Genomic DNA, 26,506 nt, shown 5'->3' on the forward strand with positions numbered 1-26,506 from the left:
CTAATTACTTATTTCCCTCAAAATTAAACTTGGTCTGTGCCTTAAGCATAATTTGTAAGATAGTAAAACGTTTTCCTTGAAATTTTATGGTGATTGTTTATTTATCATTTAGGGATAAAATATCTATAATGACAGCTGTACAAAAAGTCTAAGAAATATATTAGTCCCTAGCCTGGAAAATGTCAATCTTTTCTGGGCTAGCCAATCTTTTGGGAACCTGCCAATCTTTTCTGGGCTAGCGAGTAGGCTGGTTCCACGTGCAGATGTGTGCCTCAGAACTCATTCTTGGCCACAAGTCATTAGCTGCATCAGGAAGCTCCTGCCAATTTCCTGAGAACTATGTTACCAGATTCCTGGTTGGAGGTATTGAAAAGGTGAGAAAAGCAGAGGGAAGGTAACTGATCTGGGTCACCTCTGGATCCCGAGTTTTGCTCTGTCCTGTTTTTACATTTGATACACGTGGCCATCCCAATCAGGGCTTAGCTCAGACAAGCTGGAAATGCTGTCTACAAGTTCCTGGCCCTTGCAGAGGGAAGGGCTCTAGACAAAAGAGCCCAGGCTCCACCCACACACCCAATTACTCTGCCCCCATCACCACCACCAATCACATTACTGTAAATTGAACACAATCCTTAGTTTCATTCTCCCTCCTCCTGCCATTTTAAAGCCATAATAATTTTCCACTCTGAGGTATATTTGTTTATTTTAGCAAAAGAAAGTATAGATGGGCCACCAAGTGAGCACACCTACATCTCACTTTCCTGAAATAAAGGACTTTTCCCAGGAGCTTTCAAAACGACTATGTATGGTTGACTCACATCGTCATAAGATCTAAAATAAAGTCAGATAAGGTTTCTATTCACTCGTTCTATGTTGAGGGAACACAACCAAAGTAGAACTAAAGAAGAACAACAAACTTAACAGACTTGACTAGGCATTGTGACATCTGGACTCACCCATTTAGGGGATCTAAAGCCAAAGACCGTGGTTGGTTCAAGTCATCGTCCAGGACGATCGTGTACTCAGATTTTCCTCTCCAAACAGCAGTCAACTGAATTGCCAAAATCTGACCAGCTGTCCCATCTGTCCAGTAGAGATTCCTCCCAATCCAGTCAACCGCTATATAGTCTGACTTTATTCCTGAAGAAAGGAAACCATTCAACATGTGTACTTAGGTTAAATTATAGGTTTTTCCAAGCTTGAAGCTCACAGGCATCAGACTTGCATGCCATGTTAATTCATTTTCCAACTGGTATATGCATCTCCATCAGAGGAGTCTTCATTTAAACATTCCCAAAGTACTATTTGTAGAGGAAGATGACCATTACGAGTAATGATCACTGACTTATCTTTGGACTCCATATCTATTGAGACGCATTCTTCTCATTTCTAAGCAACTAGCAAGGCTTGATCCCTTTTTGTTAAGGGGGTATAAACCAATGTTTAGAAAGTTCATGGCCACTCATCTTATTTTTCATGTATTTAGTAAGGGCAAGGTGAGAGTCTCTATAAGGGGACATACCTTTCACCACAGTCCCTTTCTTCTTTGTGTCCATGCTTATCCATCTAATACTTTCTGCACTGGTATCGGTCCAGAAGACTTTCTGATCCACTAAGTCATAGTCAATAGAGAAAATAATCAGGTTCTTGTCTATAGTTGCCAGAATATCTTCTTTTAAGCTCCGCAGTCCATAGAGGAGTAGCTTAAACTGAATTGCCACAAGCAGGATCGGTTCAGTACCTGTCAAAAAAGAACTGCTTTCTTAAGGAGTTTGAACAGTGAACCCAGCACTGCTAAGGAATCAGAGGACAAAGTAGTTTTTGCCTTCTCATTGCCAAGGCTGTGAAACCATCTAGCTGGCATCTAAGTAGTTCTTTCCTTCATGTAATGGTTAAGCTAATACCCATGGTTTGAAGATACTCAGAATAAGGCATAATTAGCTTAAATTGAAAACCACATTTACAACTAAATATTTGGGGGTAGTTGGGTAGGAAAGAAGTGCTTTTCAGGGCTTTGGCTATTTATTCTAACTGCTGGTAAGGCTGATCCATGCCTACAGAGGTTCAAGTTATGGTTTTCTTATAATAATGCCTTATTGGTAGATACTTTCAGACTTGAATTCAGTCTGAAATATGAGGTATAAAAAGGGAGCTTTGGGATTGTGCAAGTCTTGTTCTGAAGACAGACAAAGCAGGCAGGAGCACTTACGACCTAAGAAAGAGAGATGTGCATTGGTTTTCCTGGACGATTTAGGACCTCCAAACTCTCGACCCACAGCTTAGGAGATACTCCCAGCTCCAGTTTACCTGTTGCTTTACAGGTATGGCCATCAGGCTCCAGCGAGTAGCCAGGATGACAGGTGCAGCTATAGGAGCCCTTGGTGTTGATACAGGTCTGACTGCAAGGCTGACCACCCAGTCTCTGGCATTCATCCACATCCTCGCAGATTCGGCCACCGCTTTTCAGATCAAAGCCTCGCTCACAAGCACATACCTGAGAGAGGTTGGAAAACATGAAGACTTTCTGAAGACAAGTACAATATTGATAAAAGGACCTCAGCCTTGATATAAAAAGCACACGGCGATACAATCGATGTCAGCAACTCAAACTGTTCCTGGAACCGACTTCATCTCGAATGCAGTCACTCTCTCCATCTCCTGCCGCACACTCCACACCCCTGCCACCACCAGGGGCCCCAAGTTAGCAAAGATGCCCAGTTCAGCCCAGGACGCCCAGACCCCAGCAGAATCCGTAAGTGAGGAGACTCGTAGACTTCACTGAACTGGTTTTCTGCCAATAGAGATGTTACCAGGACCAGACATCAGCACAGTTTTCTTCCACTTGCCCGTCAGAATCAAGTTCACCGTGTCTAGCCACTCAATAATGCCAGACCAGAACACGGACAGTCCTCCACTGAAGGGCAAGTCATATTCCAAATGCCCACACGGAAAGGACTTCCACATGGGTGTGTACTCAGTTTCCTGAGCTGCAACATGGTGGGGAGTTGCTTGGCTCTTGGGACAATCCCCCCAAAACTTGTTGCTTCACCCTAAATGTCACCCGGTGCTCATAGATGGCGTGGGAAGGACCCCCATAGGAGAGTTTCTGGAGCCGGGTAGTAGGGTTCCAGAAGGCATGAGATAGGAAAGGAGCTAGACAGGACTCAGCAGAAAGGCTCAAGCACAGGGACGTGGGTGGACGGGTCAGCACGGCTCTGCCGTGTAAGACTCAGCGCAAAGGGAGCAGACACCCTGAATGAGGACAGCGCCCCTTTCCCTACACCAAGTCTCTAGCTGCCAGAGCACAGGAACTGAAGCAACTCACAGGCCCACGTGGAGATGGGTAGCAGGTGTGGAAACACTGTCTCTGGCTGCACGCGGACGAGCACTGCTCGCCTTCATCGGAGCCATCGGCACAGTCCTCCTTCCCATCACACACCAGGCTGAGGTCCAGGCAGGCAGAAGAGCGGCACTGGAACTCGGAACTCCCGCAGTTCTCCGGGGGGCCTGGAGAGGATGACTTTCTGCCTTTATAGTCAAACCACCCCCCGGATCCCGCTCCCCGCCAAACATCCCTCCCACAGCAAGGCCCTCTCCTGTGCATACAATCAGGATGCCTCCATCCTGGCAAAGGGATGGATTTCAGGTCCTGCAGCATTTGCTCGCTGAGCTGGGTTCCCATGCCGAGACACAGCAAGCGGCAGGCGCCCCTTTGAAGCCATCTGCCTTCTCCCCCTGCACTTACATCCGGCCTCATCACTGCCGTCCCTGCAGTCACTCTGCCCATCACAGCGCCAGGGCTCAGGCACGCACTGGTCTCCACTGGCACAGGGCCACTGCCTCGAGCCACAGCGAAGCTCCTCGGGGTCGCAGTCCTGAGGAGACAGCAAGCGACTCGGTCAACACCACCTGCATTCAGAGCCCAGAAGGGTCCTCAGAGGACGAGGAAGCCTGGGTTACAAAAGAGCCCTCAAATCCCTTCTGCAACGAGACCAGAGCCGGAAAAGTCGGGCGACGTGGATTATAAGAAACTCCTTCCGCAGCTGGAGTTTAGGCAAGGAACCGTAGGTGATACCAACGTGGGTGGGAAAGTGGAAGGAGATCTCTTGTTTTGCAAACTGAGCATCCAGGAAGTCTTAATTTCATTTAAGAAGCATAAGCAAAAAATGTCTGCTCTAGAAACTCTTCTCTAGAATTCGCACCATTTCTAACGCACACTCCAGCATTTTGCACCTAATCTGACTTGGATTCTCAGATCTGGTGCAGGATGTCTGGTACAGGAGGGAAGGATATCTCAGACCTGTGCATCTGCTATACCCCAGCACCTTGAGGTACAGTCTCAGCCCCTCAGACACTACTCAGTTTACTGATGAGGAAATAGAGCATCAGGGTATAAGTGCTTTCTTAAGGTCAAATGCAAGCAGTAGGTTCAAACCCAGGCTGCACTGCATACGATGCAGGAGCATCGTTGTACGTCTTGATGACTGTTAGGTGGAGCTTCAAAGCATCTCTCTAAGCACGACATTTAAGCCACGACCATCAAGACCTAACACTTGCAAACCTCCCATAAAGACCTCTTACAGGTTTGACTTTCAACAAGAGGATCTTAACACTCTGGACACTTCGATGTAGTTATGAGTGGCTTTCTGGGCAGGAATTGTGGGAGACTTCTCTGTTCTTGCGTTTTCCCAAGTCTTCTATGAGGAAGCATGTGTTACTGTTACAATTAGAAGTCTACTGTGTTTTTCTGAAAGAGACTGGGCTACCTTCTCATCAGTTCCATCTTTGCAGTCTAAGTCGTGGTCACATATCCAGTCTGCCAACACACACTCTCCACTCCTCGGGCACTTCACCTCCCCTGACGGGCATGGCAGGGGCCAGGCAGAACAGCCCTCTTCATCTGAGTGGTCCAGGCAGTCCCGGTTCCCATCGCAACGCAGGGAAGAAGATATACATTGGCCATTCTCACATTTAAATTCAGATGCACTGCATTTTTCCTGAACTGAAAAACAAAGCTCTAGGTAAGAACTCAGCCAGATGGAGAAGCAATTTGATGGCAAACAAAATGACTTGAAGACTCCCAGTCTTCTGCTGTCACCTTGGGAACTAAGCCCCAGCAGGTATTAGGGCAGGAAGGTGGTTCAACTAGAGTGTTAGGGCAGAAAAGACTTACTAAGCTAGCCCAGAAAATCCTCTTTGTCCTGGAGAACGAGGGCTGAGGGACAGGGATGGGAGGACTGTAGAAGGATGCTGGGATAGGCAGGGTAGTGGGATTCCCCTCTGAAACCCTAATGTCACGCATGAAAAAAGAGATTCTCCCATAATACCCAACAGACCCTACAACTTATGTTCTTGGACTCAGTTCCTCCAGACAGAAGTTCATTGGCTTGATTCAAGAAAAAGAGTCAGGCCCTAGGCAAAACTATACATATGAATTGAAAAGTAAATTATAGCTTGGGTTCCTCCCTCCTTCCTTCTTATACCTCTTGCCTCCTGATGTTCTCCTAAAGCCCAAGTGCAGTCACATCCTCTGGTTACCCACTCAGCCACCTTCACATCCAAATCCATCATGGTGCCTTACCCGGCCTCCTCTTCTTTTCACTTCAGTTCTCCAAATTCCCTCTTCTACCCTAATCCCACAACATGATTAAGGTCTTTGAAGCATGTCTTTCGGAAGAATAAAGGTAAAGATGTGCATCCCATAAAAATGAGGGGAAAGCAATGACATCTACAATGAGGTGGTCCATCCCACGAGAAGACCCAGGACCAAACTCAAAATCTTCAAGGAGGTAGCTTTTCGCCCAGTGAGAACTAATACTTTATTTTGATATGCAGACTGGTTGTCCACTAATAGAATTATTCTTTCTTCTTGTCATGGAAAGGGGAATGTCACAGCATGATCACCAAGGTCCCTGTAACTCAGAAACCTGCATCTTAGTCTTAACTAAGTAGTTAAGTACAGTCGATCCTCATTATTTGTGGATTCAGTATTTGCTCATTCACCTACTTGCTAAAATTTGTAACCCCCCAAATCAACACTCCCACACTTCCATGGTCATGTGAAGAGATAACACACAGCAGCAAAAATGTGAGTTGCCCAACACACGTCTTTCCAGTTGAGGCTGAACAAGGCACCGTTCTGCCTTCTTGTTTCCGTTCTCATACTCATATAAAAAAGTGTCCATTTCGGACCGTGGTTTTCACATTTTTGTACCTTTTGGTGATTTTGCTGTTTAAAATGGCCCCAACCATAGTTCTCAACTGCTGTCTGGTGCTCCTAAGGGTCAGAAGTCCACGGTGTGTCTTATGGAGAAAATACGTGCATTAGATAAGCTTTGTTCAGCATGAGTTACAGTTTGCCGTTAATGAGCAAACACTCTATGTTAAGTCATCTTTCAACAGAAACACACATAAAATAAGGTTATATACTGATTGGTTGACAAAAATGTTGTGACCAGAGACTCAAAGAAACCCACCCTGTATTTTATCTAGGAGCAATGATTCAATATCCTTGAATTCAATGTTCATGGCAACTTTATAGAATATATAGTCATATAGAATATAACTACCATGAATAAGGAGAATCGACTGTAATGCAGTTGGAAATACTCCAAGGAACTCCCATGGAACTTACTACATCCTTGTTCATCTTTTCTGTCAGAACAGTCAGGGTTGCCATCACACAGCCAGCTCTTGGGGATACAGCGGGTCTTGTTGTCACAACGCAGAGAGCAGTCTTCAACAGGCTTCCAGCAACCCAGCTCGTCCGAGCCATCCAGGCACTGCCGGGCCCCATCACAGTGGTACTTCTCCTCAATGCACTTGTTTCCATCCAGACACTGGAAGACCCCTTCAATAGAAAGGGTCAAAAGCTAGCACCATATGCTCATCATACTGAAGATTTATAATTAGATTAACTCACACTCCTTCTGGAGTTTGAGGCGTAAGTTGACTGACCTTACTTGTTTGAGTCCTATATCTTATTGATCCATAAGTGAGCTTTAATAAAGTACTAAGGTTAATAAGCTGAACTAGGTCCTTGAAACACTAAGGCCTCATACTGGTTTGGTTACTTTAACAACTTGTTAAAACACTACCAAGTTGGTTATAAGTGGTCCATTTAGGTCACGCTGTGCCAATATAAAGGCAGATATTGGAATACTTAGGCAAATTTGAGGGAGCAAGGAAGGAATAGTCAAATTATACCTGGCAAAACACTGTGGACTTAAATGTCATAAAATGGGCAATCATAGGATCCGTGTTCTGACAGACTGGGACTTTTACCTGTGAGAATTTATAGGGAAAGCAAGTGTGATTATAATAAACCCTCTGGCAGTTCACATCATGCCCCCAAGGCTGAATCAGCATACCTGGAACAGGAGACTGAGAACAGGAGACGGTGACCCACCTGCCCTGTTGCAGAAGCGGGAACAGTTCTCTTCGTCCGAGCCGTCCCTGCAGTCCTGCTTGCCATCGCAGAGGTACCCCCGGGAGATGCACTCCAGCCCGTCCCGACACGGCACAGAAGATCGGGTGCAGAGGAGAGGAGGTGGCGGAGGGGGTGGAGGAGGGGTGGGTGTGGCAGCTCCTTTGACCTCAGGATCTAGAATGAACAGTGTGTCAGCATGTCAGTCCATTTGGTTTCAGCAATGGAGATGTGCTTCCACTGCCCCCCTCCCCGAAAACCCATATCATGGCTGGGTAGCTACGTTCTTCTACCTCATAGGAAGAAAGAATAAGGACCCTTGATCTTTTGACTATGTGTGTGGTGTGTTGGCCCATCATCTCATGGCTTTGAATTTGGGCAAATTGTTTTCTCCTTTCAGGCCTATAAACTTTAACCTTAATTTTTTCACTGCCTGGTACTATATTCTAGGCATGCAAAATAAAGTAAGTTTCTGAAGACAGGGACTTGTTCTGTCTGGTTCCTGCTGTAGCATCTGATGGTCTAGGACAGGGGCCTAGAGATGCTGAGATGTCTAAGTTACACTACCAAAAGTTACCATTTAGTACTCTTCAGCAACTGTTGCAGCAACGTAATAGATTTGTTAGTAGAATAATCAAACTTGGATTTTTTACCAAACAGTTAACTTTTTATTAGCATACTTTACCACCTAAGAACTATGTTCCTCTGACTAACGCTTCTTAGCCCCCCAAATCAGGTTAAACCAGTGAATCAAAAATTAAGGTAGTTTAAGCAGCAGGGGGAGTTTAGAGACCTCTAGGGAGCAGGTATATAGGAGGAGGAACAGTTCTGTCCATCTTTGTTTCTACTCTTCCTTGGGATTTCCAGCTGCTTCTGGCAAGAAAGCCCCCTGAATCCTGTGATAGGATTTCTTCTTCTTCTGCCTCAAGGTCCAGAATCAGAGTTTTTGGTGCCATGCCAAAGGCTTATATGAAAAGAAAAGAGTTAAATCAGCATTAAGCAGATTAACGTGAGTGACCAAGGTGCAGCTTCAACAGAAGAGCTGCTTCTCCTGGTAACCAGGACCCAGAGCAGAGGGTCCCCTGCAAGATGTCACTGCTATGAGAAAAGGGGTTCCTTGGTAAAAAACCAGCTTGGGAAAGGGGCTTAGAGCAAGTTAAATGGATCTCTTTGCTGCCAGACTAAGAGCTTTAATATGCTGAGGTGAAAGATGATTCCCAAAGGGGCTGCGGTGTGCACCCTGCCTGGGGTGTTACTCGGGAACTGGTGTCATTTAGCAACTTTGAGAGCAGTGTTAGATTCTCACTCCTCCAGGACAAGGACACATCGGGGAGAAGGCCTGCTGAACTGTGGGTTGGGACCACTGCCAATACGAACTAGAAGATACCCAGGATTTTCTCCTAGAAAAACACACCCAGGGGACCCGGGTAAAGTGGATCCCCAAGAATCACCTCCCAGGGGAAGACTCACCTGGCACCTCCAGGTTCTCTGCCAGGATGATCATCTTCTGTATGTAGGGCTCTTTCAACACTGAGAAGGGCTCTGGCATCCTCCTGTTCCACAGCATGAGAGCTGTTCTGTTCAGAGTCACCAGGTAGGGCTCGTGGGCCACGATCATCCCATCACTCCAGGTCTTGTTCAAAATGTAGGTTCTGTTTTTTCGGAGACTCAGACTTTGCAACCCTAAGGAAGAGTCAGGTTCTTATAAGCTGATACAGAACAAGTAACCTGTGACAGCAAGGAGGCAAGGCCACCACTGGATTGAAAGGTAAAATAAGCACAGATTCTTCTATTGAGTTTTGTAGGTTTTAGTTTTACAGTTAAAGATAATCCAAGGAAGCGTTTAAAGCTCCAGGAAAGTGAGGTCTGCTGCATGGAAACATCAGATGTGACTTGACCACCTTCCATGTACAGTCCTACAACCCCCGGTCATCAGCATACAGATGCCAGGTCTCAAGGATGACTTCTGGGTGAAAAGACTATCACATTCTGCTACAAAGGTATAATTGGTACCTGCTGCAAGTTATAACTGGAGCACCTGTACTTCATTTGCAGTGGAAGTTTGGTTCCATTACTTCTACTTATGGAAGTAAAAACAAATAGCTTTTTGCAGTGTTCAAAATTATGTTATTTCTGAAGTTTTCTATCTCTTCAATCATAAATCTAGAAACTATAAATGAGAACAGAGTTTGAGGTCAGTGACTTGTGCCCAAGCTTTAACTATGAAAATCAGAGTTTGAGCCTATGTCTGACTAGTTCTAAAAATGGAATCATTATACTAAAAACAAGACCCTCACTCATCCCCTCAAGCTTCTTCCAACCTCACTCGTTGTGCAGTGCTTACCTAACCCTTTGGTGGTCCAGAGGATGCTAGACGAGCCAAGGTCTAAGGTCACGTGGGTGTCCGCCGTCCAGGTTCCTCTCCAGACTGCCCATCTGCTTTTGCCATCAAGGGTCATGCTTTGCAAGTGTTCCCCACTCTCCACCCAGTACAGCAGCCTCTTCGGCCAATCGAGAAGGAGATGCAGTATAACTCTGCCCGTTCTATACAGGGTATGGGTGTCTGGGCCAGTGATTCTAGTCCTCTGAATAGCACTTGTGTCACAGGGCAGCCAGTACAAGTTCCCAGTCGGAATGTCCACATTTGCTGAACAGACTGTGAGGACAAGTTGCTCCCATTAGAAAGGACACTCAAATGCATTCACATACTGTCTTAAACTTTGGGTCAAGGATAGAAGGGAGACAGTTGGGGGGATGCAAAGATCAGTTCCTACAAGCCTACACACCTTGTTCGCACGATGGTCCCATAATGCCTACTCTGGTTCCAGCACCTTGTCTGTCCTATGAGCTCATCTGATCCTTGGCAACCCCTGGCAAGGTAGACACGCACTGCATTTTATGTTAGTAGCTAAGTGAAAGACTGGCAAGTTCCTAAGAACACACTGGCTCCACTGGGTTCTGTTTCTCTCATCCTCGTGGGGCTCTGCCCTCTGCAGGAAACACGTGGTCTCCTCTGGAGTCAGATTCAACCATGGCCAGCCCAGCATGCCAGCATCACAGAATGTTCTTAGAAGGATTCCACAAAGGTTCTTAAAAACATGCACTCTTTCCTAAAACAGAATTTGAGGCCCTCTCATTTTCGATTCAGAATTTCATCAGTATTTTCCAGCCTCAATTTTTCTTTCTTTTTTTTTTTTGAGATCTATGTAAATGTTTTTATTATTTATTTATTTATTTGTTAAAAAAAATTTTTTTTGGCTGCGTTGGGTCTTCGTTGCTGTGCACAGGCTTTCTCTAGTTGTGGCGAGCGGGGGCTACTCCTCGTGGTGCGCGGGCTTCTCATTGCAGTGGTTTCTCTTGTTGCGGAGCATGGGCTCTAGGTGCGTGGGCTTCAGTAGTTGCGGCACATGGGCCCTAGAGCACATGGGCTTCAGTAGTTGCAGCAATGTGGGCTCAGTAGTTGTGGCTCACAGGCTCAGTAGTTGTGGCGCACGGGCTTAGTTGCTCTGCGGCATGCGGGACCTTCCCAGACCAGGGATCGAACATGGGTCCTCTGCATTGGTGGGCGGATTCTTAACCACTGCGCCACCAGGGAAGTCCTCAATTTTCAATATGAGAGCGAGATTAACACATCCAAGAGAAAAAACCACAGACGTCAGTGCACCTTGATCTAAGAATAAGCTGAAAGCTGCAGGCCCAGGAGTTGTAAGGAGGCTCTGAGATGTGCAAACAGGTCTTGATAGCAGAGGTCAAGCTGATTACTACCTAGAAAAGGCCTGCCTGGCTTTGTCAGGCTTTCCAGCCAACTGTATAGGACAAGCACTCCTGTGTGTCTCCTTTACTATACATCAATACTTGTGACACCAGATGCGTGTTTTTCCCCCCACACCAAGCAATTCTGCAACACAAGTGGGATGTCCTATGTAAGGAAAAAAAGCCATGCTGCCAGCTGCCATTCCAGTTCTGCAAGGATCAAGCCATCAGCCACCACAGTCGCCCACCAGCAGTGCTCCCCTAGAGGAATTCAGGATGGAGAAAAATAGGAAGCATTCTGTGCTTTCGATACTGGCCCCTAGGTAGTTAAGATGCATTATTTAAGGAAAAATTTCGAACGACCCCAGATTCCTGCATCTTCCCATGCACAGAAAAACACTAAAATCATGAACATGAGGTAGCTGTCCTTCATGATTAGTAGTAATCTTCTGATGCTTGACTACACGTTTTTCCAGCCAAAAAATTCATATTTATCCTGGCTCCTCCCTTAGCTCTTTGGAACAGTTTCTCAGAGCTACTGAGAGGCTGTCTCCTGGGCTATAGTCTTCAGTAAGACACTGAATAAACTGGGCTCATTGCTCTTAACATTGTGCATTTTTTTTCAAGTCGACACCTACAATTCAGTTCAGTTCAGACACTGTCGACCTGGAGTTAGCATCAGGTCCCGCAGGCTAAGGGCTCAGTCCCACAGGACTGCCCCCATTTCAGACACCAGTCACAAGTCCCAGGTTGTCACTCTGACCCACTGGCTCTAAATCGGGGTTCCCACAACCCCCTTCTTGAGTTCAATAATTTGCTGGAATGACTCACAAAACTCAGGGAAACACGTTTACAGGTTTATTATATAAAGGATACAGATGAACAACCAGATGAAGAGACACGTAGGGCAATGTCCAAAGGGTCCCAAGTGCAGGAACTTCTGTCCCTGTGGAGTTGGGCTTCAGTACACGCAGATGTATTGAGGCTCTCTGAACTCCATACTTTGGGGATTTTTATGGAGACTTCATCACATAGGCATGATTGATTATTAAGGCCATTTTCAGCCCCTCTCCTCTCTCTAGAGAGTAAGCAGTGGGGCTGAAATTTCTTAGCTTCTCATCACGGCTTGGTCTTTCTGGTGACCAACCTCCTAGAGGCAATGATAAGGTTTCAAAATTTTTTCTGGCCTTGAATCTGAGTAAGATAGAAGTGGACTTTAAATTCAATTTTGCATTGTATTGCAAAACCCACCAAGAATTGTCTCATTAAAACAAAAGCTGTTCCTATCACCCAGGAAATTCTAATGGATTTAGGAACTCTGTGTCAGATGCTCCCATCACTTAGGAAATTACAAAGGTCTTAGAAGCTCTGTGCCTGTAACCAGGGACAGAGAGCAAAATCTATATTTTTTTCTATTATTTCAGGGTCACCTACTACAGAGTCTCAGTATTCACCACAGAGCCAGCTTAAATGAAATTGTCAGTCTCTTACGAATCCTTGGTATAATTATAACGTAGAAACCAATTATCAAAGATTAGCCAGTGGGGGTAGGTAGCATTTGAATTAAACAGGAGGAAATCCACGATCAGGGTTTCCTAGACAGCCATCAGATGTTCTGCAAGATCACTGCCCATTTCAGTTTCTCCCCAAAGTTCTTTCAGTCAGGTACTGAAATCTCCAATGTGCCAGGCTCTTGCCCACAGGGCTCTGGGTAGAGTCTACTGCTCTGAAGGGTGTCTCGGGAACATGGATTCCAATACAGCACTTCCTGTAGTAAAGCAGATCCTTGGCACTTAGAGTACCCATGGCACAGGCATTCAGCAGTCAGATTACTCACCCTGGAACTCAAGTCTCAGTTTTCTTTTATAAAATAGATATTTGCATTTAGGCTGAGTACAGGGAGCTAAGGGTGGGGTATGCCATGTAGGAGTGTGGGAGGGGAGAGAAAGTATATATTATCATATTAAGAAAATATCTTGCTAGTTCTCTCTGAAATCTGCATTGCAAATTGCTTCTAAATTAGTGTAAGAAAAATCTGCAATGCAAAGTTGAAGTATTTAAGGTCCGTTTCCATCCTATCCAGACTTAATGCCAGAAAAATAGAACTTTAAAAACCTAGGATTTTCCAAATCATGGAAGCCTTTTAAGAGTCTGCATACCCTTCATAAGAACAAGGGTAAATCAGAGACACTTAATATTTAAATGAGTTGAAAACCACTCTTTGGTATTAAGGTTGATTCAGATCAGGGACAGGTAGGGTCTTCTGGTGCAGGGGGTGGGGGTGGGGGTTGGCCCTACTTAAATTTAGAGCCAGAAAATAAAGGAAAAAATCCAAAATAATAGCCACCCCAACTTACCTGTACGCTCTGTCCAAATCTCTTGCTTTTCCCCTGAATAGCCAGTTGAGCAGAACAGATGTCCCTGGGTATTTGTCCAGTAGACGAGGTTTCTTTTCCAGTCAATGTCCAGTAAATAGATGTTCCTTGGATGCTCTTGGACTAGGCTCCTCTCTATAGCAGTTCCCATAAAGCCAACCTTCAACAAGTAGAGACGTTTGCCAGAGGAAAACACTAGTTTTAACTCTACCAAGGAAAAAGGAGAGATGTCCTGTTTGACCATTTGTCAGAGAAGCCCCATACTCCCCTCTGGAGCAATGCCCCTCTCTCAAGCTGAGGTTCCCCTAGAAAGGGATCTTATAAAGTTTGCTTCTGAAGCACGTATTCACCACGAATGCCCTGGCTTCCTTAGAGAAGGGAGTCATTTGGGCAAATGAAAGCATTGTTCAGCCTTCCCAAGGCACCAAGTCTTTTAAATTTCTGCTGAAAGGTTAACTCAGAATCCTGAGGATTAGGGCTGCAGGGCTGCACCATTTAATTCAGTAATGTCATCAAATTCTTGCCTGTAGCACACAAGTCTCAATACGAAGAATTTTAAACTCTACTGCCGATATAAAGAAAAGTTACCTGGGAATTTAACTGTATATATCATGTTAAAAACATTTTAAGCTAAGTCTTGAGTTTGGCACAATGGCTTATTACACCATAATCACGTTCCATGGCTACCCATTGTGAATTGCATTCTTCAAAGGTGGTTAGAACATCAACACATTCACAGCATTTATTCTTCTTAAAACCTCAGTGTTCTATAGAAAAGAAGTCAAGACATTTGGACAGTGACATTCAACGGATTATGCAGGCTTTACTACTTCAGAAGATGGGACAGCAGCATGAGGAATTATGTCAATGCAGACGCTCTGCCCACAAACATAAGTCAGAATACACAACAGACATAAGACTGCAGAGGGCTTCTTTCTTATACTAAGTCATTAATCTTTCATGTAAAGCTGAGTGGTATAAGCTATTTTTTCTTCTTTTAAAACTAATAAAACCCAAATATCCATTGACGGATGAATGGATAAACAGACTGTAGTATCTACACACAATGGAAGCCACCTTAACAAGGAAATTCTGATACATCTTACAACATGGATGAACTTTGAAGACATTATGCAAAGTGAAATAAGTCAGTCACAAAAGGACAAATATTGTACCATTTTACTTATATGAGGTCCCTAGAGCAGTCAAATTCATAGAGACAGGAAGTAGATCGGTGGTTGCCAGGGGCTGGGGGGAGAGGGGAATGAGGAGTTACTGTTTAACAGGAATAGAATTTCAGTTTGGGAAGATGAAAAAGCTCTGGTGATGGTCGCACAAAAATGTGAACATACTTAATGCCACTGAACACTACACTGAAAAACAGTTAAAATGGTACCTTTTGTCATGTATATTTTAGCACAATAAAAAACTAATCAAGATCTTTTGATAACAAAACTCTCATCATCAAAGTAGGTTGTCAGGTCAAAAGCAATTGATCCAAAAACAGAAGCTACATTATTTCCAGACCTACCATGGAATGTGCCTTCTGAAGCCAAACCCATTTCACCCAGCATACTTACCACTACATGTGCCCGAAGGTAAAAGAAACATCCCCTCTGGACAAACACACTTATAGCCCTTGGGATGGACGGGGGACAGGAGACATAAGTGGCTGCAAGAACCTGGAACGCATGCTGGGTATCTGCCTGTTTTAAAATAAAAACAGATACAATTAGGTTGGATACAATTTCAGATGTATTTATCCAAACTAGTTCAAAACCTAAGACTCAAGGGGAGTTAAGGCATTTTTGCTTTAAGAGGATCCCAATATACTTGTTACCCTCTAGGTTAGGCAGGCTGACCTTGAACTCCTGGAGCCCCGTGTCTTTCAGACAGTGACAATGACCTCTCTATATGAAGCTTGGGCCAAGAAAGCTTCAACCAACAGCATCTTCCCTCTTGGAGTTGAGACAAAATGACTGTCTAATTTGCTGATAGGAAGTAAATAGTGGTTCTAGGCTCTCCCTTTTGGTTAGTTTCTTGGACCCATTGAAGAAGCATTATCTGAGTTGAAGCTGACATACAATTTCAGATTAACAAGCTTTTAACTCCTAGTCAATGAACATTTGACTTCCTCCTATAAAAAGGATGTTGGGCTTGGTTCCATCTTCTGTTATCAATTGACGTGTCAGTGAGGAAGCTATTCTAGCCCTTCTGTGAACAGCGTATTCCCCGTTTTGTGTATCTCAGAGGTTTTGTGTATTAAAATTCTGGTTGCTACATTAGACAAGAGCCAGGTACATGCCTGGAATGAGTTTCCCAGCAGATATTTTTGTTCCGTTCATCTTACTCAGAAGTCCTGGATAGGTCTGGAATGATACCCAGAACATTTCCCCCCAAAATAGCAAGTTCCAACAGACGGAGGGAGTACTTTAGGGGGTTTCCGTTCAGTATGCGTTCTGGTTCACGAGCATTTTGAAAGCAAGCAATAACTTACTCTTAGGCTGCTGGGATTTGTGGAGCACCGAGAAGGCAGATATGGAAGCGTTTAGCAGCACCACTCTCTCCTGCGGGTTGTGGGGTGAAGCATGAAACAGCTGTAGTTTATTTGTCCAGAAGAAAGAGTTCTCAAATACAGCCAGTCCCACTGGATCTTCACCTTCCAAGAAGACCTTGGGGAAGGTGTGCCTCCCAGCTCCATCCACGTTCACCGTCTCTATGGACTGAAGGGTGAGAGGGTCTCATGAGGGCAGGGCAGTGTTAGCAAGAGCGGCTGACCCCCTTAGCGCACCTCAGTTTCTTGGACACTGATTAAACACCTTTATCTGATATCAACTGGATAGAGATGAACTTATCTTGGGATCCACAGAGGCTAATGTCAAAGCCAATGGATTGGGCTGTTTCTTATATAAACTGGAGTCAACGTATGTTGTACAAGTAGCTGCTGTAACTTAGCGTCTGCATCCAGACAGTGTACCAAATCCTTCCACCACATTCCCCAACCATCTTCTGAGGTAGGCATTCTCTCTTTTCAGAGAGGGCAGTGGGAGCTCAAAGAGGTACCCTAAGTAGCCAGAAACCACAGCTGGAAGAAATAGGCTTAAAACTACAACTTCCAAACCTATGTTTTCAGCCCCCATGTCCTACTGGTCTTTTAGTTTGATGGTTCCAAAAATGAGAAAGCATGAACTGTAATATGAAGACCTAGAAATGTGAGTACAAGACACTGAAGTACTTAAGTAACTGCATGCTTTCAAGGAAGAGGTCTGCCATTGTAAAATGTTTTGTATCCCAGGTACCACACAGAACATAACCTAGACTACCAGGAAATTCCAGTGCTGAGTTTGACTGTAGAGAGTTTAAGAAAGTCACACTAAGTCTCCCAACCTACGTTGATACAGTCTGGTTCTACTTGAAGATTCTGTGCTCTTCTCAGTTTTCATGGCCAGAGATATTTTACTAAGACGATGCAAGACATAAGAGAACTCTGTACTTACCTACAGTCATACCAAGCCCCTGCTAAATGGGTTTACCTTTTTCTGACCCATCGCAGTACCTCTTTATATGCACTGATCCAGTAGAGCCTGCCAGCCACGTGGTCTAGTGTCAGCCCTGAGGGTTCCTCCATGTTCACCACTGCCAGCACCTTCCTATCAGAGCCATCCATCCCTGCCGTTTCAATAGTCCTCAGGCCTTTCCCTCCTCTATTTACCCAGTACAGGTACCTGAGAAAGGCAAAGGCACAAGTGTTAAGAGAATCCCCTCAGGAGTGTGTATACGACTCTGACCAGCCAGGCTCCCCTGGTCTCTTGCACAGACCTCATATCATTGCACTGCTAAGAAAGCTGCTCTCAGACTCAGTAGACTTTGAAAAGTTTGGCTCTGTGGTATTCAATTTAAACTTCAAAATTAAGAATTTTTTGGAGCAAATGAGACCTAGGTTGAAAAGGTTGACGTGCTCTCATCAATTTAAATATCTAGGATAACCAATGATTTTGGATATATTCCAAAAGAAGCGCTACTTACTTCTTTGCAGGAAACACTATTAGCTGCTCTGGCACAAGATCCTTTTCCAGGATTCTGACGTAGCCTCTGCCATCACTTAAACCAGCACAGATGACCCTGGCAAAGCTGCTAGCCCAATACAACTGTCCCGTGAACCAGTCCAAAGAGATACTGTTGATTGCTTTAAGTTCTGGGGATACAGGAGACAGTATTATGTTTCTCTGTTCCTCTATATCCACCTTACCTTGAAAAAAGAGACTCAGACAAAATTTGCCTACATCTTCTGATTTCAAGCCATACAATAAGGCAACACAAGGAATGAATGAGAGCCACAGCTGTGTGAGGTATTTCCAGTATACAGTGGGCAGTAAGGAAAGAGTAAGACCTCAGCAGAAGCATAACCAAGAAATCCAAGAGAATGTGACCTCAGTTTGGGACAATATTCATTATCGAAGTCTCCGGGGAACTGTTACTGAATGCTACCTCTTAACTGCTATCAGAGGGTTTCTGTGTGCCCAGGACTATGCTAAGCACTTCTTTCCCTGCACTGTCCAACACAGTTCTCACACTAACCCAGTGAGACAAGTGCTATTACCTTCATCTTATATACGGTGGCTCAAAGGAGTTAACAACTTGCTCAGAGTCACACACCTAGTTATGGGGCTGAGAGTAACCTTGGCCAGAGCCCACACCCCCTTACTTCCAGTACTGCCTGATAGCAGTCTCATCTCAGGTTACGCTCCACAAAGCTCCAGTAGAACCAAACTACACAGACTTAGCTCAAATCAAGATTTTGTGTACTCATGATTCATGACAAGTGAGTCACAGAAGATGTCCAGATGAACACACATGCTTCTTACATTATGTTCAAGTAGCTTGAAGAAGCTAGGGCTCTTAATATTAAGAAGGATACCTGGATAGAGAGGAACAGAGTTCGGCTTCCCAAGAACAAACATATTTAAGACTTCATCCACCCAGAAGTACATACTTCTCTCCAGATCATATGCAACAGAAGTAGGCCTTGATTTTATAGGTACCAGAGTCTCATAGATGCCTGTTCTTCGATCCAGTACACCAAGTTCTCTGTCTGCTGCGATAAGAATTTTAATAGCATCATCTGCAATAGAAGTAGAAGGAGTGACATGTGACTATGAAACTTTCTTTCACACCATTCTCCTTAACTAAAGATGTTGGCTCACGGCCCATGCCAAAACCTACTTATCCCTGAAGTCTGGACTAAGGTGGATCTAGAGGAGACCTGGCTGGCCACGTGAAGCCTCAGTTCCTCCTCTGAACTCCAGCACATTGAAATGAATCTTTGGAACTTTTCTGCCTGATTTCAGATTAAGCCCTTCTCCCCTAGACAGAGGTCCTCTGCATGCCTTGTATACAGCAGCCAAATTAAGTGTCCCATTGTGAAAGCAGCACAGGACAAGTTAAGATCATCAGTTGGGTCTCTGGAGCACCTAGCTGTAGATCCTGCAGAGAAACTAAATCATTGTAAAGACACGTAATAGGAACTGACACTCAAAATTGATCAACTAATGTTATAATACTGATAGCAGCTTCCTTATGGAAAGAGTCGAATCACCTCTAATACCAGACCTTGAAGTGAATCGTCTATATCACTCGTACCTATAAATGCTGCTAAGAATAGAGCAGGAGCTAGGCTTTGCTTCTGGTATTGAAACTCACCTGTAACTCGACAGTCGGTGCCATTGTGGAGCTGGTAACCTCGAATACACCCGCAGGAGTAAGACCCTGCTGTGTTATGACACAGCTGGCCACAGGGGCTGTATGCCATAGAGCACTCATCCACATCTGATGATAGACAGTCGGAAATTAGAGAAGAACAAGGAACAATCTCAAGTACTTTTGTTCTTTTGGGCCACTTTTCAGATACTCATGGAACGTGTATCAGGTGGAGATCACTCTGTGGTGCTGGGACAGAAAGTCCCTGCCTCCATAGAATTCCCACAAATGTGAATATATTTCAGCAGAACCATCAATACAGGGACCCTAGATGTGTGGCTGCCACAGAAGACTTAGTTCTGTTACCCTAGCAACATTCCTGGGGACAAGCCCCTTGTCAAGCCACCCAGGGCCTAATTCAGAATGAGTGGCAAGGATGTGGAGAAATCAGAACCCGTGTGCGTCGTTAGTGGGAATGTCAAATGGCACAGCCGCTGCAGAAAACTGTGTGATCGTTTCTCAAAAAGTTATCCGTAGAATTTACCATGTGACATAGCAGTTCCACTTCTGGTATATACCCAAGAGTACTGAAAGCAGGGACTGAAACAGACACTCGCACGCCAGTGCTCATAGCAGCATTGTCCACAGTAGCCAAAGGGTGGAAGCGACCCAAGTGAGCATCAACAGTCCTCCCTCGGTATCCACAGGAGAATGGTTTCAGGACCCCCTGTGGATACCAAACTCCATGGACGCTCAAGTCCCTTATGTAAAATGGTGTGGTACTGGCATATAACCTATGCACACCCTCCCATATACTTTAAATCATCTCTAGATTACCTAGAATCCCTAATACAGTGTAAATACAATAGTTGCTAGCAGGCAGCAAATTCAAGTTTTGCTTTTTGGAACTTTCTAGAATCCCTCACACACACCCCAGTATCTTCAATCTGCAGTTGGTTGACTCTGCCAATGTGGAACCTGAATATACAAAGAGCAAACTGTATACATACAAGGAATATTATCTGGCCTTAAAAAAGGAAGGAAATTCTGATATATGCTACAACACGAATGCACCTTAAAGACAGGCCAAGTGAAGTTAGCCAGACACAAAATGACAAACATTGTATGACTCCACTTATATGCAGTACTAGAACAGGTAAATTCATAGGCAGAAAGTTGATAAAGTTCAGCAGGGAGGGGGGACAGAGTTATTGCTTAATGAGTACAGAGTTTTGTTGGGGATGATGAAAACGTTCTGGAAATGGATAGTGTGATGGTTGCCCAACACTGTAAACGTACATCAAATTGCACACTTAAAAATGATTAAAATGGTAAATTTTATGTTACTACAATAAAAAGTTGTAAAGATGAGCCTAATGAATTCTGACCTCCACAGCTCCAACCATCCGCCTGTAATCGCCATCCGGTTCCACATGAACACTGGACACCCCAGGCTGTGTCCCTGCACTGCCCCTCACAGCCCCCGTTGGCCAGAGAGCAGTTTTTCCCTGGTAGAGACAGGACAGTGGTCACTACAGTTGAACATGGTAAAGAGCAAACGTTTTATAAACCACACTGTGTCACAACCCTACACACCTGTGTAAGGAGTAGATGGCTGGTTAAAGATAACTTTTGACCCTGCTCTCTTACCTAGGAAACTGGAGGCTTTGGGGGAAGACCAGAGAAGAGGGAAAGTTAGGAATCCTGGAGCAGGGGAAAGGAGAACGGTCTGGACCATTTCAAGTGTTTGTGTATTGTTCACCCGTGGAGGAACCAGCGACCTCTTTTCTATTTTCTCTAGAATTTATGGACAGCTGGTACTCTTAGCTCAGCAAGTGATATAATAATTTACTAATCCCAATGAATTATCTATACAGGACCAGAAACCTGTATTTTGTGTCGCACTGTTTATGCTTTTAATATCTCTTATTGTGTCTCCTTCATGAAAACTTCTTTCACGGCCTTTAACAGTACTAAAGAGCTTTCATCATAATGTCTAAGACCAGATTTGGGGGGAAATAAGAGACAGATGACCAAATGACTGGGGACAGATACCCACTCTCCCTCTGCCCCAGCTGGAACCGACAGTGATTTTCATAGTGAGAACCACAAGGGTTTAAAAGTCAGAGCTGCCTGCTCAGAGGCAGGAAAGTCTTCCTCCGTCCTTCTTTGGTTAAATCCTTAGAGAATCTACCTTTTTGTCTTGAACAAATGATTTGCCTCTTTGTGGCAAAGTTTATGTTCCTTATTACAGAATTTTAGGAGCCATGGAGTTTGAGGGCTTTAGCTAGTCTATTTCCATAAAGCTACAACGTGAGAATGGCCCTCAATTTTTACAGCTCAGGTAATATTTGCTCACATTCAGGAGACCAAAGCCAAGGGCTGGAACTTGCAAAATATAAGGGATCCATCACTGAAGGATAATTGCTCTGGAGGAGTTTGAGCCCAAGTGTTGTTTCAGAGAGGAGACCCCCATGTTAACTAAGGCCCTGAGTTATTTCACTTACTCTCCCTCTCCCATGTTGAGCCAAGCAATTGACTTCTTACCACACGTAGTGGGTTCATCGGTACCATCTGTACAGTCCATGCTCCCATCACACATCAGGGATTCTAGGATGCATTTCCCCTCATCACATCCAACCGTGCCTTGTGGACAGGAAGCTGTGCGGGAAGTTAAGCATTCCTTTTCATTAATACTTGGGGTGGTGGTAAAAATAGACAACTCTTATAGTGGGTCAGGAAGGTAGCAGTATTTCCATAACCCAAGGCAAGTCTAGGTAGGAAAGGAAGTTATCTTTTTAAGCAGAGTAATCAGGAACTGGGACTTAAGACTTGATAGCAACTATGTTAAGACATCAGGGCACTAGATTGAAATCGTATTAAAATTGAACTGAACTAGTATTAAATAGTTCTAACTGAAATCGTATTTAAGTCAGATAACACTAGCCCTAATAGAAGTATTCTCTTAAGAAACCAGGTTATAAATTATTATTAAAATGTTAGAATCTGAACACATTTGATATTGAAATTTAACTCTGGGAAGAAAGAGTGAATGGAATTGTGGTTCACCCAAAAGTCGGAGGTTCCACTACACTGTGTACTGAGGGTAAAAAAGGGAATGTAGCATTCACCAATTTTTTTGGGGGGGAGAGCTTTCTTTTTTTAGTGAGGAATGTTCCCCTTCCATATTCACTACAGAAGGATGCAGGAGACTTCCTTCGGATACTGGTGCTCAGGTGTTCTGTGCGTTGGCCAGACTTGAATAGTGGAAACATTCTAGGCAATGCTTAGAGTGTCCATTGCAGACTTACTATTTAAGCACTGCTTTACGTTTCCATGGATAAGACAGTCTTGGTTATTGCTAGGAAACATCCCGTGTTTAGATACAGGATGTCAGTCTCAGTCGTAGGAATTAAAACACGACTTGCAGAAAGCAGCCGACATAGTCCAACCTTCCCTTTAACAAAAGGTGGGGCGAGGGGCAAGACTCACCACAGCCCTCCTCGTCTGAGGAGTCCCCACAGTGGTCGATGCCATCACACCGCCAGCGGTCCAGGACACACACCTCGTTCCTGCACTGCCACTGCCCAGCCAGGCACCGGTGCCGGGGGCAGTGCGCTTCCCCGAGCCCACCTCCACAGTCCTCATCTACATCACAGGGTTCCCAGGCATCACGGCACTGAGGATCTCCTGGACACTGGATTTTTGGGTCTGGACATGCCGTCATTCTCTCTAAAAGGCAGGAGTTGGCTTGGTGAGGTAGAACCCCTGTACCACGGCCTTGTTTATTTAGGGATTTGTGGTTTGCTCATGAATTTAATCCATAGAAAACCAAGAACAGAAAGGAGGGGAGCCATGGGAGAGGCGGCCACAACTTTGTATTCTGAAGTCTCACCCCAAATAGGTTTTTTTAAGTCAATAAAGCTAATAATCTTCTTAATTTTAAGTAGTTTTGGAAAATGGAGAAGTGATGAAAACAGTTACCCGTAATACCAGAGACAATTTAACGTCTGGGTTTAGCATGCATGCGTAAGGCTATTTAGTGACGGGCTTGTTTCACTGTTGATGTTAATCAATGCAGCTAATAAACAGAGAGTGTCACTGAAGGTAAAAATGAGTTGTACGTACCACAGTTAACCTCATCAGAGCCATCTAAGCAGTCACTGACACCATCACAAAGCCAGTGAATGGAAATACATCTCCCATCATCACACTGCCAGGCCTGTGGGTGTCCGTGACATACTTCCTCTGCAGGCAGTGGCGGTGTCCAAGAAGAGGCAGAAAGGAAGAGGTGTTTGTCAGGGCACTAGCAGCTTTTAAATTTGGATTTCATATTAAGTACTTTCATTAGCAAAAGAATAATTAATTCCTGATTTGCCGCTGGAGTCAACCCTAAACTTGCCCGTCCTTTTCACATTACTTCTGACAATATCACTCAGTACCCCTACCTTAGGGACAATCACCTAGCATATCGATAAACATCTCCTGCCATTATTCTAGAACGCCATTGTCCAGTAAAACCTTCTGTGACAATGGAAGCCTTTTACATCTATGCTGTCCAGAATGGCAGCCCCCAGTCACACGTGGCTATCGAGCAGTTGAAATGTGGCTAGTATGATACACAAACTAAAATTTTTAATTGTATTCATTTAAATAAATTTAAATCCTCACATGTGGCTAGTGGCCCCTGTGTTAGTCCAGTTTTATGAGTTCACTTCTCTGAATTCCTTTGGTGTTTGAGATGATTAAGATCTATGGTAACCTGCGAACTGGGGTTTGGGGTTTAGTAAGACGTTCAAGTATTTCCACTTAAGTCTGCCTACTGGCTGAAGCTAGTAAACTTGGGGAGCTGGGCTAAAGTGTATGGGGGTCCAAGCACAAGGCATTTCTGCAAGTCTGAAATTTTACTCTAACCTGTAATAGTACACATTTTGATATCCACGGTTTCATGTTAAAGTAGTTACAGTAAGTGACCACCCAAGGAATGTGTGTGAGGGGTAGCACTCACCAAGTGCTTATGGGGGTTCTCCTCTTTTAATGAGGAAAGTTCCCTTCCACATTCACTGCACAGGGAGGCAAGGCACCTGGTGAGAGGCTTTCCTCACATACAGGTGCTCTGGCCTCCCTTCTGGGGTTTTGAGCTCTCTTAGCACAGAGAATTACTTGAACTTTATTTCAGGAAGATATTTACCAAATGGCTGATTTCTGTTGGTTTTATAGTTCTTGTCCCCAGTTTGAAAGCTGTTTTTTCAGTTGTATAAAATCTCTAAGCATATAAGAGTTGAACTAGTTTATTGTATATAAAAGTAATTGTGTGCACTGGGGGCTGCAGGGATTTCCTATAAAGGAATCCTTGTATTATTCCAGTTTGAGTAACGCTGTCATAGATGTTTAAGTCTGAGTTTAAGATGAGGAGCCAGACCTTTGCTGGATTTTTCCATCCCAACTCGCCCTCCACACTTGTTTGGACAACAGTGCTGCCAACAATTAAAGAAACATGCCTGGCCTTCCCCACTGAAAGCCTGCAACAATGCAGAACACCCAACATTTCGGAACACCCCCTAAGAGGGTGAAAACCATGAGAACTGTCAACCTGTGTGTGTTGCTATGTGTAGCAATAAGGGCCAGGTGTGGGTGAGTGCATGACACACAACAGGACACGGCGGTGAGACCACTTACCACACTGCTCGTCCGCCCCATCCGGGCACTCCTGCTCTCCGTTGCAGAGCCAGGCCACAGGAATGCATCTCCCACCACATGCAGCTTGCCTCGTCATCTGACACTGTATTTCATCTGCAGTGAAGGACCAAGAAGCAAAAAGCCATGAGAGTTCTTGGATTCCTTGGGTCCAGGAGACCTTTTCATGTAAGCTGCTTTCACTGTTCTGTTTGGAAGACCTTCCTTCAACTATTATCTAGGAGAACGCTAGGGGGTTCAGTACCCTGAAAACCCATGCAGGTTTGCCATGACGATCCTTGGGGACCATTCTTTCTGAGGCTGTGGAATTGTTGCTGGAGAGCTGTCAATCTCCTCCCCGTTGTCTTGTTAGAATGGCTCAGACTTACACTTGTGCTTAAAAAGATACAACTATCTTCTAGGCCTGATTTGGTCTCACAGACTCAGAGTATGAAGCGTTGCAAGTTTAGAGGTCTAGGCTCAAAGCACTTGACTTTAGTTTCCTTTTAAACATGGGTTGATACAGCTTCAAATGAAGTTACGGTTTGGGGTCCTACATGCCATCTTTATAAGAATACCTCTAATAGCCTGGTTATAAATACTTAAGTTTTCCGTTATTTGCAGGATACTGATTTATATTATCAGCTTTATTCAAATCATGAACTTGTGTTTCTCAACCCTGAACGATTAATGGTCAAAAATAAGCCTGTTATGGATGTGGTGCTCAGAGAAGGCCTGGTTGTACTTAGTTTACTATTTTGCCTAACTTTCAAAGAGAAAAAGCCAATCCTTGGTTCCGAGAAAACACAAGCCACATGTCCCATCTGGCAGAAGTCTCCGTAAGACACAGTGAAGACCCAGCAATCCTACCCCAGGGACAGTGTGTGCATACGGGATGGAAAGTCGTGTGCAAAGCTATGTGATGGGAGTTGACAATGGAAGCCCACTGCGTAGACTACACCTTCTTTGGTAAGGAACCAGACCTCAGTCTTACTTGCATCCCTCCAAGATAGTGCTTTTAGCATAGTTACTCAATGTTTGATTTTAAAAGGCTGGCTTATAATTTGCATTATAAATGAAAGACTCAGGAGGCACTGGTTATTAATGAATAGCTAACAACTTTGCCAGCTACTCACATACCATCCGGGCAATCCCACTTCACTTGACCAAAACCATTCAATTGCGAGCAGGTGAGGTCAGCAACCCCTAAGATGGGACCCCAGGCTCAGTCGTCAGGCTAATTACTAGGTTGGAGTTCTGGTTAGGCCACGTACTAACATCACCTCGGGAGAGTTACTGCCTCCCTCTGGACCTGTTTTTCCTGTCTGTAAAGTGAGGCTAGTAAATAAGTGGTTCTAAGAGGAAAATGCAAGGATTAAAAGAGTACAGAGTCACTGGGCACAATACCCACCAAACAAATGCTCCCGAAGTGTTAGCTCTTCCGCTACCTCTTCTAGCAGATCCTTCCAGAAGGGTCCCAGTTAGGGCTGCAGTCAACCCGCAAAGACTCACACTGCTAGGCGAGTCCCACCTGGACCACTATTTGCCCTGCTGATTCTCAGTCTGGAGACCCAGTGTG

General features: G+C 44.6%; 1 protein-coding gene across 4 annotated transcripts in view; it reads right to left on the minus strand.

The window, feature by feature from the left end:
* LOC132594400 (low-density lipoprotein receptor-related protein 2-like) overlaps positions 1 to 26,506 on the minus strand; it is a 38,062-nt gene that overhangs the window by 10,187 nt on the left and 1,369 nt on the right. For all 4 annotated transcript variants that reach the window (XM_060291621.1, XM_060291619.1, XM_060291622.1 and 1 more), the window contains exons 2-23: positions 24,931 to 25,044; positions 23,380 to 23,499; positions 22,744 to 22,983; positions 21,799 to 21,912; positions 20,640 to 20,759; positions 19,255 to 19,380; positions 18,473 to 18,676; positions 17,581 to 17,749; positions 17,111 to 17,279; positions 16,052 to 16,277; positions 15,135 to 15,260; positions 13,537 to 13,761; positions 9,771 to 10,082; positions 8,897 to 9,109; positions 7,409 to 7,603; positions 6,635 to 6,850; positions 4,767 to 5,002; positions 3,746 to 3,875; positions 3,326 to 3,507; positions 2,308 to 2,494; positions 1,523 to 1,741; positions 957 to 1,140 (exon numbers count right to left, since the gene is read on the minus strand). In XM_060291621.1, the coding sequence (XP_060147604.1) occupies positions 957 to 1,140; positions 1,523 to 1,741; positions 2,308 to 2,494; positions 3,326 to 3,507; positions 3,746 to 3,875; positions 4,767 to 5,002; positions 6,635 to 6,850; positions 7,409 to 7,603; positions 8,897 to 9,109; positions 9,771 to 10,082; positions 13,537 to 13,761; positions 15,135 to 15,260; positions 16,052 to 16,277; positions 17,111 to 17,279; positions 17,581 to 17,749; positions 18,473 to 18,676; positions 19,255 to 19,380; positions 20,640 to 20,759; positions 21,799 to 21,912; positions 22,744 to 22,983; positions 23,380 to 23,499; positions 24,931 to 25,044 (4,027 nt within the window). The remainder of the gene's footprint in view (positions 1 to 956; positions 1,141 to 1,522; positions 1,742 to 2,307; positions 2,495 to 3,325; positions 3,508 to 3,745; positions 3,876 to 4,766; positions 5,003 to 6,634; positions 6,851 to 7,408; positions 7,604 to 8,896; positions 9,110 to 9,770; positions 10,083 to 13,536; positions 13,762 to 15,134; positions 15,261 to 16,051; positions 16,278 to 17,110; positions 17,280 to 17,580; positions 17,750 to 18,472; positions 18,677 to 19,254; positions 19,381 to 20,639; positions 20,760 to 21,798; positions 21,913 to 22,743; positions 22,984 to 23,379; positions 23,500 to 24,930; positions 25,045 to 26,506) is intronic.

Source organism: Globicephala melas, chromosome 21 (genome assembly GCF_963455315.2).
Source record: "Globicephala melas chromosome 21, mGloMel1.2, whole genome shotgun sequence".
NCBI classification, from domain to species: domain Eukaryota; kingdom Metazoa; phylum Chordata; class Mammalia; order Artiodactyla; family Delphinidae; genus Globicephala; species Globicephala melas.